Genomic DNA, 16,212 nt, shown 5'->3' with positions numbered 1-16,212 from the left:
ACTGGTTTCACACGTAGCATTTATGAAAGAGAAAAATAGTATTGCATATACAGGGTGTCTCACGTAACACTTTTCACGATTTTTCAATTAAGTCCTTGCGATAATCTGACACAAAAATATTTCAAACAGAAGTCGATCAGTTTTCGATTGGCTATACGTTGCAATAAAAAATGTTCGAAAATTTTCTTTGTAATTATTGCCAAGGCTACCTTCATGTTTTAAAATGGTACTTCAAGGTCATCCGTAGGTCGTTGAATTCGTCTTGATACGGGCTATAATACATACTGTCAAGTAAAAAATAAAAAGTGCCATTTTAAAAAATGAAGGTAGCCTTGACAATACTAAAAAAAAATTTCGAACTTTTGTTTATCGCAATGTATAGACAATCGAAAACTGATCTACTTTTGTTTAAAATATCTTTTTGCCAGATTATCGCAAGTACTTGAAAAATCGTGAAAAGTGTTACGTGGGACACCCTGTATATCTCTTTCTTAATTGTATTCATTAGATTTAATATAATTGAATAATATTTAAAAGTCGGTACACACGAGTATTTGTATGAACATTTTTGACTCCAGATTAATTTTATAGTCTTATTCTATTTTCTGCTTGTATGATTAGTATAGGTGTTGCATGAAATTGCAATTTTTGTATTCTTTATTTTGTCAATTTCATTTAAAAGTCACACAAAAATCTCACTGAAAGCAGTTTAAAAAATTGTCAAACGGCGCCATCGCGCTTCTCTAATCAATCATAATACAGCTTCTACAGGGTGTCCCAAAATTCGTGAAAATCCCGAAAGGGGGTGGTTCCTCACACCATTTCAAGCGACATTTTCCTTTGCAAAAATGTTATCCGCGGCTTTGTTTAGGAGTTATTAACGAAAAACACGGACCAATCAGAGCGGGACCTAGACGCGAGTTGCCACAGTCGACTCGGCGCGCCAAGTGTCTATTGGCCGACTGTGGCAACTCGCGTCTAGGTCCCGCTCTGATTGGTCCGTGTTTTTCGTTAATAACTCCTAAACAAAGCCGCGGATAACATTTTTGCAAAGGAAAATGTCGCTTGAAATGGTGTGAGGAACCACCCCCTTTCGGGATTTTCACGAATTTTGGGACACCCTGTATAAAGGGTGACAGTAAAGACACACATTTACAAAATCCGATAGTCGGAACAGGATTATGTTTATATATTTCATTAATTCTGCGGATTGATTAACGCATAAATCGAGTTTCAGTTGCTATCTGGAGTTTGATACTTGAAGTGCATTTTATTGAAAAGAGCTATCCAATATCTCTGGTTGCTGGGGAATTTTAGTGCCGAAACTTTTATAAGCGTCTCAAATGATTTAATTAAAATTTTCCGGTGGAAGTTCTCCCGCGTTCTTCGTATCGAACATAGGCAGAGCTTAAACACGGGCTTCGGTGGTTAAAAGGTTTACGTAATACACAAATGAAAGGTGAAACAATCAGAGCAAGAAACGATTTTCTGCTTCAGCAACGAGAGAGCGATTTACTTCGTTCTTTTTCTTTCTGTTTAATGCGAAAACAAAGGATTACGTGCGTTCGCGAGACGTTGTATCCATTAAGAAAGATTGCTTCTATTCGTAGCGTTTTTATTTTCACTGGAATGAGTTATTGCGTTTAGTGGAATGAAAAGTTGTTGTTCGCTTTAGCAGAGACCGTTTGCGTTCTCTTCGCTCTCATAATCGATAGTGCAGTTGCCCGAAATTGGTACTTCTTTTTGTGCGTATTTAATGTATATTTAAAATTATATCTTTAAAGAAATATTCTCTGCAGCAATTTTTTCGAAAAGAAAGCTTTACATCAATGAATTTTATTCTCAATCAACATGTTGTACCACCAGTTGCTGATCACTTTGTATAATTAAGATATTTAGAACAATTTGCTGCTTTGTTTATCAATTTTTCGAAACGTACTTTTGGAGATACTTCTTCTGGAAATTGTTCCTAATGTAACAACTGTTTATTCAATTTGACCGCCATTAAATTATATAATTAATTATATAACAATAATGATTATATTATAATTACGATTTTGATATTATGAGTAAAAATGTAAACAAATGACGTAATTTGTGAAATTTCAGCGACTTGTATAACGATAGGTAATAAACAGTAAAATTCTGTATAAATAAAAAAAAAGTTTAGTGATTCGAATTGAAATTTTGTTGAAATTGTGTGTGAAACAGTCAACAAGTTTTTACATACGTTCTTATTAGAATGGGGTGTGTTTGCACCCCTGTACCAGAGTTGGGCATTAATCGATTAAAATTTTAATCATGATTGATTGGTTAATGTATACTATGAAAAAAAGAAATCATCGAAAAATCGACGAAAACATAAAAGCACGTAAACAGAGTTGTCAGAGTTTGTATTATATATAGACCAAAAGACAATACACCTAAATTCAGGTGTGTTACTTAAATCGTGTATAACTTAAATCGTTAACCGCAATTAACGATTAATAAATATTTAATCGTTAACCGCAATTTTTTAACGGCTAAACTAGAAGATTAAATGCTAATTGCGATTAACGATTGAAGTAGAAATTTAGTCGTCAATCGTCGATTAAATTTTTTCCTAACTCTGTCCTAAAACTTTTTAGCCATGGGCCATAGACATAAAAAAGATTATGAAATAATCGTCGGTAGATAATATACATATATTAAGGTAAAACCCCCCTGTTGAGGGGGGGACGTATTCGTACCATAAAGTTTGCTGATATCCTTTCCAGGATGAATGAGATGTTGCGGCGCGGGCGCTGCCTCCTCGTCGGCTCGTCCATTTATGGTGTTCTCGAGTGTCCCACCTTTGCTATGTGCCTTTGGGTCGTGTACCTTGAACCGCACCTCCTGGACAACACGGGACCACTTACAAGAGACACGGCAGTTCGGCGTGGGGTGTCCTTCTCCGAGGAGAACCCCTTACTTTGATAGATTGGCATGCGACATCGAGGATAGGCTAACGTGTTTTTTACTATTCCTTCGTCTCTTTCTCTCTTATTCGATTCAACTAGACTACTTAACCCTCGAATGGCGAATTGCGCGTGGTTAAGACTAGTAATCATCAAAATAATCAAGACATTTAATTTATTTTAGTTCAGATCGTAGCCACATTCATATTGATTAAGATATTTCCCAATTTGTTTGTTTGCAATCAGCAGAAGGATTATGCTGATGGCAGCAAAGAATTATGGCAGCCATTAATACGCATTTTTTCTAAAACATACTCTACAAAAAATTCTATGACGTAATCATGTAATTTTGCTTGTTTCTAGCAAAACAAATAATTGATATGCTCCAAATATACAGGATGTTTCAGCTGAAGGAGGCCACCTAAATATCTCCTTCAGTTTTGATGTCACAAAAAATATTTATGGCATAATTTAAATGGTATCGAAGGAGAAGTATCACAGAAGAACAATTTCTTTTGTTCAGTTATTTTTTCATAGTTTTTTCAAGGTCATTGTTATTATTTTATCGGGAAAACTTATTCTTTTTTATTCCATCTTATAGCGGCTGAAAAAAATACATTTGAATATCCTTAAGTCATTAACAAGATGAAATAAAAAAAGATAAGTTCTCCCGATAAAAAATAACGATGACCTTGAAAAAACTATGAAAAAAACCGGACAAAAAAAATTATACTTCTACGATATTCCTAATCGATACCGTTTAAATTATGCCATAAATATCTTTTTTGTACGATTAAAAATAAAGGAGATATTTTGGTGGCCTTCTTCAGCTGAGACACCCTGTATATGCAGAAAGTTTAATCGTTCTTCACGAAAAAAAATTGCTAGAAATTGGTAAAAAAAAATGACGTTCAATTGCATAAAACTTCGGAGGTAACCACGCGATTCAGCAACTGAAACATCAGAAAAACTCACCTGACTGTGAACAGAGATCGATTTTTACAATTCCCCGGTTTGATTCAGTGTATTCATTGTCCCTCGAACCCGTGTTTAGAAGGGTAATTGGATTTACTTGCGGTGTGCAGGGTGCTCGCCGCATTAATGCTCGTTCCGTGCTCGCGTTTAATCACGTTTGAAAGTAGGAAATAGAGGAGGATACTAACGACGTCGTTTTTGTCCACGCGTCATTTTCATTAATGTCGCCGGTTGCTATTTTTCCAAACCCGTAAAAACGCCGGATGAAATGAGCAAGCGACGTCGCGCGCCAGGGAACCCCGGAGCGGCTTGCGAGCGCCCGTGCGATTTCAAAGAACAAGTTCGTCCGGAATTAATTAAAATGCCTTATTCGGGCGACATTTAAAGCGATACATCGGCCACTGTCCGGCCCGGTCCGTCCGCCTCCTTTCCCGACCTTCTTCTCTTCACCCCCTGTCGCATCCACGCCCCCCCTTTCATATTTTCCGTACCCGTTTCACAATCCCCGAGATTAAAAGAAAATTTATAGTGCATCGCTTCGTTCCCGTGCGCGAGACCCGTCTCCGAATGGAAATTCATTTCACCGAACCTTTTAGCTTTTGACCTTTCCGCGATTCGTTCATATATATTTTTTTTTATTTCTTTGTTTCTCGAGTGAGAGGAAAAAACAATATTTTCGGGCAGAGAAGGTTTGAACCGGGGATCTCGAACGCGAGATCGCGGCCAACTTCGCGGTGAATTGGTGGTGTATGGCCATTGAACGATGGCTCGAGAGGACGGGGGTGGAGCGAGGGAGTAGTCTAAAAAATAGCAGCAACGAGGAGATACCGCAGAATACGAGACGCGTTCGCTTCCCGTTGGAATCAGAAATTTTTGTTCAATTTTCCTCGCGACAAATACGGCGTAATTGCACTTATCTTTGCTTCTTGATGGTAGGAGAGTAGTCGAGTGTTTACAATTCGGATGGCACAGTAGAACCTCGCTGGTTGCACGGAATGGGACTTGCCGAAAATGCAACTTCTTCCTCACTGTCACTTCACGACTCCCACTACCAGTGTACCGCACCCCCACTATCAACTATTTCGTATTCCCTCTACTGTGCTTTGCCTCGCGTGACTGCGAGCGAGTAACCTAACGTTGCCACCTCAAATATCTTTGTTCTTTTTAAAGATACGTCAAATGTCTGAAGGACAAAGTTGAGTGGTTCTCAGTGGGGCTCACATGATACCCAGGGGTAGGGTGAAGCGTCTCACAGTAATCCGGGTTCCCGATCTAGCAGTTGATTTAGTAAATAAAGACTTGTCTCATATCGGTATTTAATGCATCTACATCATTATTGAATACTAATGAAATTTGTCGATCGAAAAATTTACTAATTTCAAAACGAATCCAACGATCTACATCGTTATCTCAATGAACTGCTGGATCGGCCACCCAGACCACTGTAAGTGTTGCAGAACTTCTAACAGAACATGGAGGGAGTCACTGGTGTGCAACGAACGAGGTTCTACTGTAAATGTTTGAAGCAAAAAATCTGTTGGAATCGAATATTTGAACCTCGGTTAAAAAGCCATTCCGCGGTTAAAGCTTTTCGTGACAGGCTATTGGGTACGGGCAAGCTCGGAAAGGGAGGAATTCATGAAATGTAGCAAGAAAAGCGAGCGAGACTTTTTTTCGTACATCGTCGCGGATTTGCATTTAACAGGCACGGTCTCGTGTTCGTTCGGTACCTCCTCCTAGATGGCAAACATGAATCAAAAGAATCGATCGATGAAGAGGCAAAGTAACAGCATCGATTCGCCTGGGTAACGGTGAACTTCTACCGGGTCTGTGAGAACCGTCGAAATTTCATCGGCCTACATAGCGAAAGGCGCAAATGTGTGATCATGTCGACGGCAACAGAAAGATTCTAATTGGAAAGAAAGACAAAAGGGATGTGACAGGTTGGCCGATGTTACTCACAGTTTGCTTAGGCGCGTGGTCTCCGTGATCACCGGGTACTCCGGGCGGTCCTGGATTCTCTCTCGCCGCCTTCATACTTTCTGCTATTTTTTGGAAGCGATTCTTCCTCATTTGGATCCTCTTTGCCATGTAGCCCACCGTGGCGTATTCTGCGAAGTCAGAGAACCCACGCAAATAATGAGATATGACAAGGCTGGAACAATGACGCAGCGAGGAGGCAATGTCGCCGTTTCTGTGCCACTGAATGAATTCATCCTTTTTTGCGACGAGGAGGATCAGACTCTGATCCTTTTACCAAAGAATAAACGTATAGCCGGTCACGAGAGTCCACATACTCCTATTGAATCTCAAAATTAAAGAGAGGTGAAGATTTTGCGCGACTATTCATCGACCTTCGAATTCGACAGAGAAGGTTCATGAACACTCATACTTTTCTTAACATAAATATACAGTAATCACTCTGTGTTTGGCAAACAGATGTACACGATTTTGTATTTCTTTAATACGTTTAAATGTTATAGATTTTTATATGTTTCTGTTTTCATTTTTTTTTTCTTTAAGTTTATTTGAAATCTTTCTCTTGGAAAAACCTTTATTCCTTTGTTTCAAATTTTACGTATGCAGACTTTTGCGACTAATTGTATGTATGTACGTTTACCAACTGTATTTATTGAGTGAGATGTGTGTTCTTCGCTTAGTCAGGATTACAGTGTTAACTTTGTACCTGTGCTAAAAACAGATTTTGTCAATGAAACCTGAAGATAACACTTATACAGGATGGGAAGGTAGTCATTCCTTATTTTTAAATTCTTATATGCGATACATTGTTTCGTTGTGTCGTGTATGTTGCTGTTCATGCTGCATTTAGTGTCTCCGAATCACTATGAAATTCTCGAGAAAATAGGATAACAAAAAGTGACTTTTACATGTGAAAATTGCGAGGAAATATTTTGTGAAAAAGTAAAGAAGAGTACAAGAGTATTTCGGGTCTACATAATTCTCGATGCACCCTTATTGTCTCTTGAGAAAGGAATAAAAAATGATAAAGAACGAGGTGTGTCAGCTTCCATGCTGTTTTGAATAAATGAAAAATGAATCGGGAACGCGCGCTCACGAAAAAAAGAAAAGAAATGGTTAACAACGAAACGAAGCGGTCGATTGAAACGTTGAATTGCCAGCAGATTTCACAGGGGGTCTGAAATACTGAAAACAGCAGGAATGATGACATACACGATGCAACGAGACAATATACATCTCATTCGAATACCTGCATCACACATTATCGAATGTAAGGTAAATCACCAGGGTTAGATTTAATAACAACGCCGTTAAAACGCGCCGAGTCACGTCCATTCACACCATCATTACCCTGATTAATCGTCCACAATTGGTCCATGGAGTGGACAATTACATACAATAGTTTGTAAGCATCAATGCTATCCCTATTGCTTCCCTTTTGTTGTTTCAACGACTGTTTGCACCATGAAGGCGAATGACTGTTAATATCATTACTATAAAAATTTCGAAATACGGAGTGACGCCTCATCCATTTTGTAGTCCCTAGGCGAACCAAGTCTTCGCGTGCGACCAACTATCAACTGTAGCCGCGAATTCATTTTTTTCCATGCGAAAGCGAGTGAAATACATTTTGGCCGAGTATTGTTACCAACTGGACAAGGTGTAACGAGCTCGTCAAATTTTCGCCCGGAGAAAAACATTTCGGCACACACGTTTAACACCTTGAAAAATTTCGAAGAGACACACGTACAGAAGCGAATACTACACGAAGGTTATTTCTGCTGGTCTCATTGCGTGTTCTGTTAATTGCACTGAATCCTAATATAGGCTGACATGTATACACGCTTGAGCCCTTTGGAGTCCAGAGTAAGGCCTGGTTAGATCTCGCTTCATCAATGATGCCGCACTGCAGGATGGTAATTTCACCAGTTCGCTATACCTTGTTCAACATCCAACCAAGAACACATACAAGGTGTGTCAGTCGACTCTATCACCTCAAATTAACTGTAAACCGTTTGGTATATGAAACACGTTTGCAAAAGTCGTGCGGCGCGGCTTCCGTTATAATTAGACTGCGGGTGTTGCAAAAGCAAGTGAAATACGAAACAGTAAATATTTACGCATCGGAAGAATTTATATGTTACATCATATTTCCAAAAATTAAAACTACAGTAAATCCTCGCAAAAAGGTCGTACACGATGAATGCAAAAAAGATATGCCCTCCACTGTAGTAATCTGATCTCGGCTCGGGTATATCGGTGTGAACCACTACTAATGCGACGCGGAGTACGTCCTCACTATGTAACACCAATATTTAATCTCTTTTATTATTACTTATTTTTTTATGAAACTTTCACCGATATATTTGTAGCATTTTTCTGATTAAAATAGGACCAAACACGATATAACTACAACTGTATTTACTGGTTTAAAACATTCACGCCGGCGTGTACCACCGTTGGCTCACGCGAGAAACACAAATGGCAGGCGTCGGCGTGAACGTGTTAATTGACGATGAAAGTTTCGGACGCAAGGAAGGACAGCGTATGGGAAAGAAAGAGACTGAGAGTTGCAGCCGCTTCGGCCGCGCGCGGTCTCTCTTCACGCGCGCTGTCCTTCTTTGCGTCCGCCTCGGTCCTTGAAGCTCAAAAAAATAGTGTCCGTCTACGAACTTTGCAAACGAACCTCCCCGAGACTTTTGCGACTATAGAGGATTTACTGTATTAAGAATGGACAACAATCGTAGAAACGTTAATCGGGACCAGAGCCGTCAGACGGTCACGTGACTAATCCGGTACTGACAGGGAGAGGGTAAATCTTCCCCTCAACTTGTACTCCCTCCCCTTATCAGGCGACTCTGCTCGGAACGCTCTCCGCCTGTTGCTATCTATGTAGTTGTTTAGTTACAATAAGATCTTAAGATTGATGCTTGTGATCGTGAACGTGTTAAGCAATTTTGTTAGAAACAGTTTCGACTATAACAAAGGGAATGCGAGTAACTTGAAGCGGTAGAATCGTGCGACTTCACCAGTAGATTTCGCTCGTTTTCGTACGGGAAAGAATGAATTCGCAATTAAAGCCGACGTTTAGTCGCGCGTGAAGACTTGGCTGGACTATCCCTGGCAAAAAGTGTTGAATCAAAATCGTCAGCTGCTGAATAAATTATTTTCACACATATTAAACATGGAAAATAATATCATATATCTGTTCATTCAAGAAATCGAATATAATAGAGTATCTGGAAATGATGAAAAACAAGCAGTTAACCGTTGAACGACGAACCATTCTTGCGAATATATGATTGATGATGTCCCAGGCCATTCACTGGTTTATTTATTCACTTTTCAGAACATATTTCTGAGCAGGCTCGTTAATTTCTCTATTGTTTCGAACTCTGTGGTTGTTCATTTAATGAATTCGTAGCCGAGCGATCGAGTCAAGGATTTGGATAGTCCGGGTGAAAATAGAGCCGGACTCCGCGCCACGTCGGAGGGGTAAGTTTTGCTATTCTATTTCTTAATCTGAACAAACATATTCATTCACATATCAGTGTGTATACTCGACGACCGGTCATTGCATTTCACCATTAATGAAAATATTTCCATGTCTAACATGGGAATAATCATTATGACGCTTGGGTTTCTTCGATCGAACACTCATTGCCAGGGATAGCAGTCGACGATGCCAGCGAAGAAAGGTATTTTCTGGTCGAGCACGGGGTGTGCGAGTGTCACGCGTGGAAGAGTACACAGCGGTACTCACCGAGCAACGAGGCGAACACCATGACGAAACAGGTTCCCAAATAGACGTCGATGGACTTCACGTAGGAGATTTTCGGTAACGCCGCGTTCGTCGAGGACATTAGAGTGGTCATGGTGAGCACAGTGGTTACTCCGAGGGCCACCCGAGCGGGGGTCGCGTTTCGGTTCAGCCAAAAGCTCACCCATGAGATTATGACGATCAAGCCCGAGGGAATGTAGATTTGAATCAGGTAGTAGCCCATCGACCGTACGAACTGGATCTCGCAGGCCAGCCGCGAATAATTTCCTACGATTAAAAGATCGACAGTTAGGACAGGGGGACGGAGAGGCGCCATGAAATGTCTCTTTAATGTCTCTCTCTCTTTCTCTCTGCCCTTTCTTTGTATATTCACATACATACATACATATATATAATATATATAATATAACATATTCAATACATATATAATATATATATCATATATATATATATACTTTTTCTTTTTACTTCCCTCCTATGATATCTCTCTCTTTCTCCGATGATGTGTATTATATATTTTTGTTCAACATTCTCTTTTTCGCCGGCTCTCACCGGCCTTGTCTAGGCCAGGAAAAGCGGACTTGTTGGCTCGCAAGCGACTCTCCCTCTACCTTCCTGTCTCTCTCTTTCCCTCTCACCGTTTATTTTTTTTTTTCTTTTCGGTTCTGCGCGCGGGACGAACACACACGACGCACGAGAGCTGGCGAGATGTTATGCAAAGTTCGTGCTGTCGATGAAACCTTCGGTGCTCGTACATATGCGAGTGTACACACACGGATCGGAAGTATATCTCTGCGAGAGTATGTGCGACGGGGGGAGATTTGCGACCAGGCACAGATGAAGAGAACGCCACCGCGCCGTACTGGGGCTCGAGAACGAGGAATCGATGGGGGGGGGGATGGAAAATCTAGTTGCTCGTCGCTTCCAGCGGAGTCTCGTCGAGCGAGATCGGGCCAATTTACAGTTCGCCTTGATCGCTTGAAGAACCGTCGCCCGTCGGAAAATGGGATTTATTTGTAGCTCTGATTACTGCTCGGTGAACGGGCGGGAGCATCGTGTTCGCTTCGAAATTCGAGCATCGACGAGAACGCGAGCCGAGGAGTCACGATCGGAGCAAAATGACTCGCGGCACCTTTACAAATGATGTTTACCTTCGACAAACGCCTCTCGTGTGTCGATAATGAAATCTATGGAAATTTCGTGCAGCAGCAGAGTCTCCCAGCAGACATTTCCTACTTGAGCGAGACGACGTTTACCAAGACTATTCGAACCATTCCTACACAGTTCAAAAATATACCTCGATCATACAGTGTGTCAGATAATCTCTCTCTAAAAAAAAAAAAGGAATCTCGAACAGTAAAACCACAATTGTCAAATCGTGGTGAAAGATTCTCGGTGTCTTCAAGTTTCGGGACGGCGAGTTCTAGCCACTGCTGTTCGGTTGCAACTGTAATTCCTCATTAACGATTATACAGAGTTTGGATTCTCGGATGATGCTCCGTGTGTTGCACGTGCACTATTCACCCGGTGATTCCTGTTGGCGGAGTAATTTAGGCTTCTGCCATTCAGAGTGTAAACACACGGTCAGCAGCTCCGTCTACATTCTGAGTAGGCCAAGCCTAAATAGGCCTTCATCCTCCTGTCATGAATTATTAGTGGCTATTCTAGGCACGGTGGAAATATTTAGTTTCGTTCATTACACGGCAAAATGTCGAATTTATGCTCAGCCAGTAATACAGGTTTCACTGAAAAGCGTCTAACTACTAGCTGTTGATGCAGATAGGCTAATACTGTTAACGATGCTGCTGATGTATGTATACATATACATATATGAATACATATATACATATGCATGTAGATATACATGTACAAGGCGAATCACGAAAAATAACAGAACACCTGAATGCCTCTGTTGGCATGAAGGATAAACGAAAGTTTTAAAAAAAAGGGGCAATACGATGATATCGACAGATCTTGTAATTAACATTTCTTTTCGTCATTTCAAGGTTATCTTATATATATTTTTGTAGCTCGACTACTCTGTTTGATTAAGGGAAATTTAATTTCTTAAGCCGTTAGGTCTCATAACACGTATACGTACCGTTAATGGAAGGTGATCTCTAAGCGTACCCAAAACAAGATCGTCAACAAACTTACGTTTTTAGAAGAAACATTGTGCCCATATATTTAGAAGATATTCCTTTAGATATTCGTCGAGTAATGTGGTACCTACACGAGATGGCTGTAAGACAATTTCTGAATAATAAATCTGTAAATCGCTGTATAGGACGTAATGAACACATACTCTCCTATAACTCCTCTTGGATTGTTTGTTGTGGAGAACACTCAAAAAACGATGTATATCGTGATAAACCGACGACACCACAGAACATGCAAGAAAGAATGATTAAACGTTTAAATGTTTGTGTTCAAGGTCATTTGAAGGTCATAGTGTATCACATCATCGAACTGGTCTTGACATCAGCTCCAACACTATACGAGGTTAAAAATATATGGTGCCATTTACAAAAAAAACACTGATTACCTTGAAATGACGAAAAATACTTGTTGATATCATCTCATATCGCCACCTTCGAACCGGCTCGTTTCACTTTTCACGAAACATTCGTTTATCCTTCATACCGACAAAGAAATTCGAGCTGTTTCGTTTTTTCGTGACTCACCCTGTACATACATATACGTATCTTCAAATTTTCAAGTATCCCAAGAGCGACGAGGCGAATGGCTTACGTATCGAAAGGGTTTACACAGAGACCTAATTTCTACACATGTCTATATTGATGTAAGGATAGCATTCTCGGACAACATAGCGTTACCTGAAGGTTCGTCACCGTGACGTATCCGTGCATCACGTCTCTCGTTTATTTTTTTTTTATCTTGCGAAAGCAATGGATTCAGCCTTTTGCGCGCGAGCAGACGAACAAGTACACAGCAGACAAACGATGATGATTTATGTAACACGGATTCAATGGTACAATCGAAGACAATGGGGAGGCCGCGTGATACGTTCGCCCGCGTTCCAACAAGGACCAATGTGTTGTGGAATCAAGCGACGACATCGTGCCTAATCGCTCGGTAACATCCACCAGCCTCGTATGTCCGCGCGGACGACGAGATCGCGAGAAAGAGAGAGATACTGATCGATCGATCGACGATTACTGGACGTGGTTAACACACGTCCTTACGAGGCGACATCGCGGCTGCGGACATCGGATAGCGCTCACGTGTCTCTCCACCTTACCCATACCGTTAAAAGCGAGGGTTGTATTATTATTTATATATATCTTTTTTTTATATATATATTATTATTTTTTCGGTTTGTTGGTTGGGGGTGGGGTTCTATTCATACGTTACCGGTAGTTAGACTAATCTCCATGGCTCGTTGACGGTGACCAAGGACCTTGAACTGAGGGAGGGAGACCTCGTTGCTGACACCGACGCTGTTCGGGCCCTCGTTCCACTTGTACCGGATGTCCCTCATGGTGTATCCGACTGAAAAAATAGAGAGACCCCCCGCGGTTGGTACGTACCTTCGCGGAAGCCCTCAAAACGCGTTTCAGCTCCGAGGGGGCCTCCACTTACCTCGCACCCCCGTTTTCAAACACCCCAAACATATATTCTATAATAGTCCGCTCTCTTTCTTTCGATTCCTTTCAATTCTATATATCGTTTCTCTTTCATTCTCTTTCAATCGCTTTCGTTCCATTTCTCTCTCTCTCTCGCTCTCTCGCTCTCTCTCTCGTCTCTCATATCTCTCCCTTCGTTTCTGTTCGTTAAATTTCTGTCTGTCCCTCGTTTATTCTCTTTATCGTGAGACCACCGGTGTCGTATTCATCCCTTAAAGGCGGGGGGACGATGACCCAGACCAAAGATCGAACGATAGAGGACGTGCGAGCGGTGTTTATATTCGCCTTTTTTTTTGCCTCCTCTCTTTTCGTTTCGCCTTCACTTTCGCCAGTGCGATCCGGTCGCGCACCACAACCGGTTTCTCTGACAGACGGATTACCGTTTCCCTGAGAGCCCGTCGTGTCGGTTTGATCTGATGTTGTGGATGGCAGGAGCCGGGGATCCACTCGGTACTGTTCGTCCAGGTATCGAAGGATTCGTCGAACAATTTATTAATGTAATCCGGACTCGAACCGTTCGCGAATAGTACCTCGTCGACCCCGGGTCATGATAGAGGACCGAAACGGGATATAAGCGATGGATTCGTATGACTTGGGAGTTACAACGTCCTTCGTCCTTCCGTTCTGGCGGATTAAAATCGATGAGGTCGATCGGTCGATTTGGTCGAGTGAATCATAGCAACGGGAACGATTTCGTGCGGGCAAGTTCTTCTTTGATCGGGGATCATCGAACGTGTTCGCAGGTTGGGCAACACGGTGGTGACGTAAATACGGTGCATAACGGTGCGAGTTTAAATTTGGGAACAGAAAATATTGACAACGAAACAGATCATAACAAGAAAGAACAGAAAGAACGGAAGAACCATTGAAACGAAAAGTAGAACGGAGAAATGATTCGAGAAATATATCGAAAAATTGTTTTCGACGGTGTGGGGGTGGACACGCGTGTGAACATCAGCTTACAGCTTACACGTCGATCATTGAACCATTCTACGCGAGCCTCTGGACGAAGTTCAGAAGGAAGAACTAATAAGAGGGGGATATCTACCTGTAGATAGGTGTATGGTTGAATGTCGTTGCCTGTGACCGAGCACGCGAAACTGCGGTAGTTCCACCTCGTTCGAGATGCCGACCGACTGTAGGCCGGCGTTCCATTTGTACCGAATATCGCGCATTGTGTATCCAACTGCCGGGAGAACAAGAACACAAATATCTTCGCTCTAACATACAATAATTAGACACTCAAGTTTTGTGTTTGGATCGGGCGGATTTCGGGGGGACGAACGGGGTATACTCCGAATTTGGGTTGAAGGGGTGACGGTGGGGGAGACGGGGTAGATAGTGGACAAATTGTAGACAAAAAAGCAAAAATATTACCGGGAGCACTCTGAACCGCCCCATTTTCCGAGGAGAGACTCTGCTTCGCTGTGTCTACCTTATAGGAAAATGGCCGCGGCTTGGAGTGCAATCTCGAGCTGCAAAATTTGTTGGCATGTTCGAGCTAGGCGTTGTAATTGCTCGCTAGCCGGAGTGACCAAGTTTCGATCGAACTCGATGACACTTCGGCTGGTTGCGTGTGCGCAGCGTTTTGATTCTTCGTTACAGACGCGCGACAAGCTTTCCTCGGACTCTGTCATCGTTCTACGATTATGTTATTGTTTGGATTGGTTGCTTGCCACGCGTCTGTAATTCTTTCGTGAAAGTGTCGACGATCGAGGCAACGGCGACAAATATTTTTCCTTCCAGAAATAAAAGACTATCGATCGGTGTTTGACCAGCCTTGAGAGGATCTCGCGCGTGACTTGGACGTCGAATTTTCCGCGATTGATCGGAATTCGCACCTATTTATGTTCCTCTAATTTCTCGCCGCGGCCTCGAGCGCACACATACCGCCACGAGAAACATTCCTCCGTAACTGAATCTTAGGTGATTACGATCGTTACACCGCATTCCAGGCACCAAAGTGGCATTCCATCGCGGTGCCAGCCACATTGCGCGAACATCGGCGAAATGTGGATTAAGCGATCCACGACCGAGTATTCGAGATTAACTGCTTTTGTTTTTGGAACACGGAAATACTATCGCCCCGTTCCGATTGCTCATTTTCGCCTGGCAAATGCCACGCCGTAATTCCGCGCCGGTGAAATGCCTCACGACCCGGACCCCCGACAGATTTATCTACACAATGTTCGCGATTCCGCGTCCTGCCGATTCCTGAATTTTCGTTATTACTATTGTTCCGTGATCTGGCTGTTCTCTCTATTTTTCTTTTCTTTCTTTCTTTTTTGGTTAAATGTCAAATTTTGAGAACGTCATTACCGGTTCCATATAGATGCAAGTTCGAGAGAATGTTGCTCCGATTGTTCGTTTTTTCCGAAAATATCAGACAAATATTTGTATTAGAATTGGATCCTGTTTATATGATTAAATTTTTGAATTGCAATAATTTAGGGGGTATTCCTTCAATTTTAGACAATTTATGAGATCAACAATGGTTAGGTGATTATAGCTAGAGTGTTTTAATACGTTATACATATACATGCTTGGAATTGTATCCTGTGTGTATAATGAAATTTTTTAATTGTAATAACTAAAGGGGTATTCCATCAATTTTAGACAATATATGAGATCAAAAATGTGATTATAGCTCGAGTGTTTTAAAATGTTATACATATACATGCTTGGCTATGACACAGCGTATTGTTTAAATTATTGTACGAGTCCCGCAGCAAAAAATCGCTTCAAATCGACGCCTGTAACAGATAATACCCCCTCAACGTAAAGTACATGCATTATTTCGAATTTATTATTACTGCACCGAACAAAAACAATCAATGGAGCAACAATATAAAAATGTTCAGATTTATTCGTCTAAGATACGCAGGGATACTCG

General features: G+C 41.5%; 1 protein-coding gene across 15 annotated transcripts in view; it reads right to left on the bottom strand.

Moving 5' to 3' along the window:
- Rdl (Resistant to dieldrin) overlaps positions 1-16,212 on the bottom strand; it is a 143,946-nt gene that overhangs the window by 19,446 nt on the left and 108,288 nt on the right. For 2 of the 15 annotated variants that reach the window (XM_076442566.1, XM_076442564.1), the window contains exons 6-10: positions 14,368-14,505; positions 13,048-13,185; positions 9,655-9,939; positions 5,874-6,022; positions 2,730-2,892 (exon numbers count right to left, since the gene is read on the bottom strand). In XM_076442566.1, coding sequence (XP_076298681.1) covers positions 2,730-2,892; positions 5,874-6,022; positions 9,655-9,939; positions 13,048-13,185; positions 14,368-14,505 — 873 coding nt within the window. The remainder of the gene's footprint in view (positions 1-2,729; positions 2,893-5,873; positions 6,023-9,654; positions 9,940-13,047; positions 13,186-14,367; positions 14,506-16,212) is intronic. The other 13 variants (XM_076442572.1, XM_076442571.1, XM_076442570.1 and 10 more) reach the window with 9 other exon arrangements.

Source organism: Lasioglossum baleicum, chromosome 18 (genome assembly GCF_051020765.1).
Source record: "Lasioglossum baleicum chromosome 18, iyLasBale1, whole genome shotgun sequence".
In the NCBI taxonomy this organism is placed as follows: domain Eukaryota; kingdom Metazoa; phylum Arthropoda; class Insecta; order Hymenoptera; family Halictidae; genus Lasioglossum; species Lasioglossum baleicum.
Note: the sequence above shows the minus strand (reverse complement) of the source record. Positions and strands in the feature narration are given on the sequence as shown.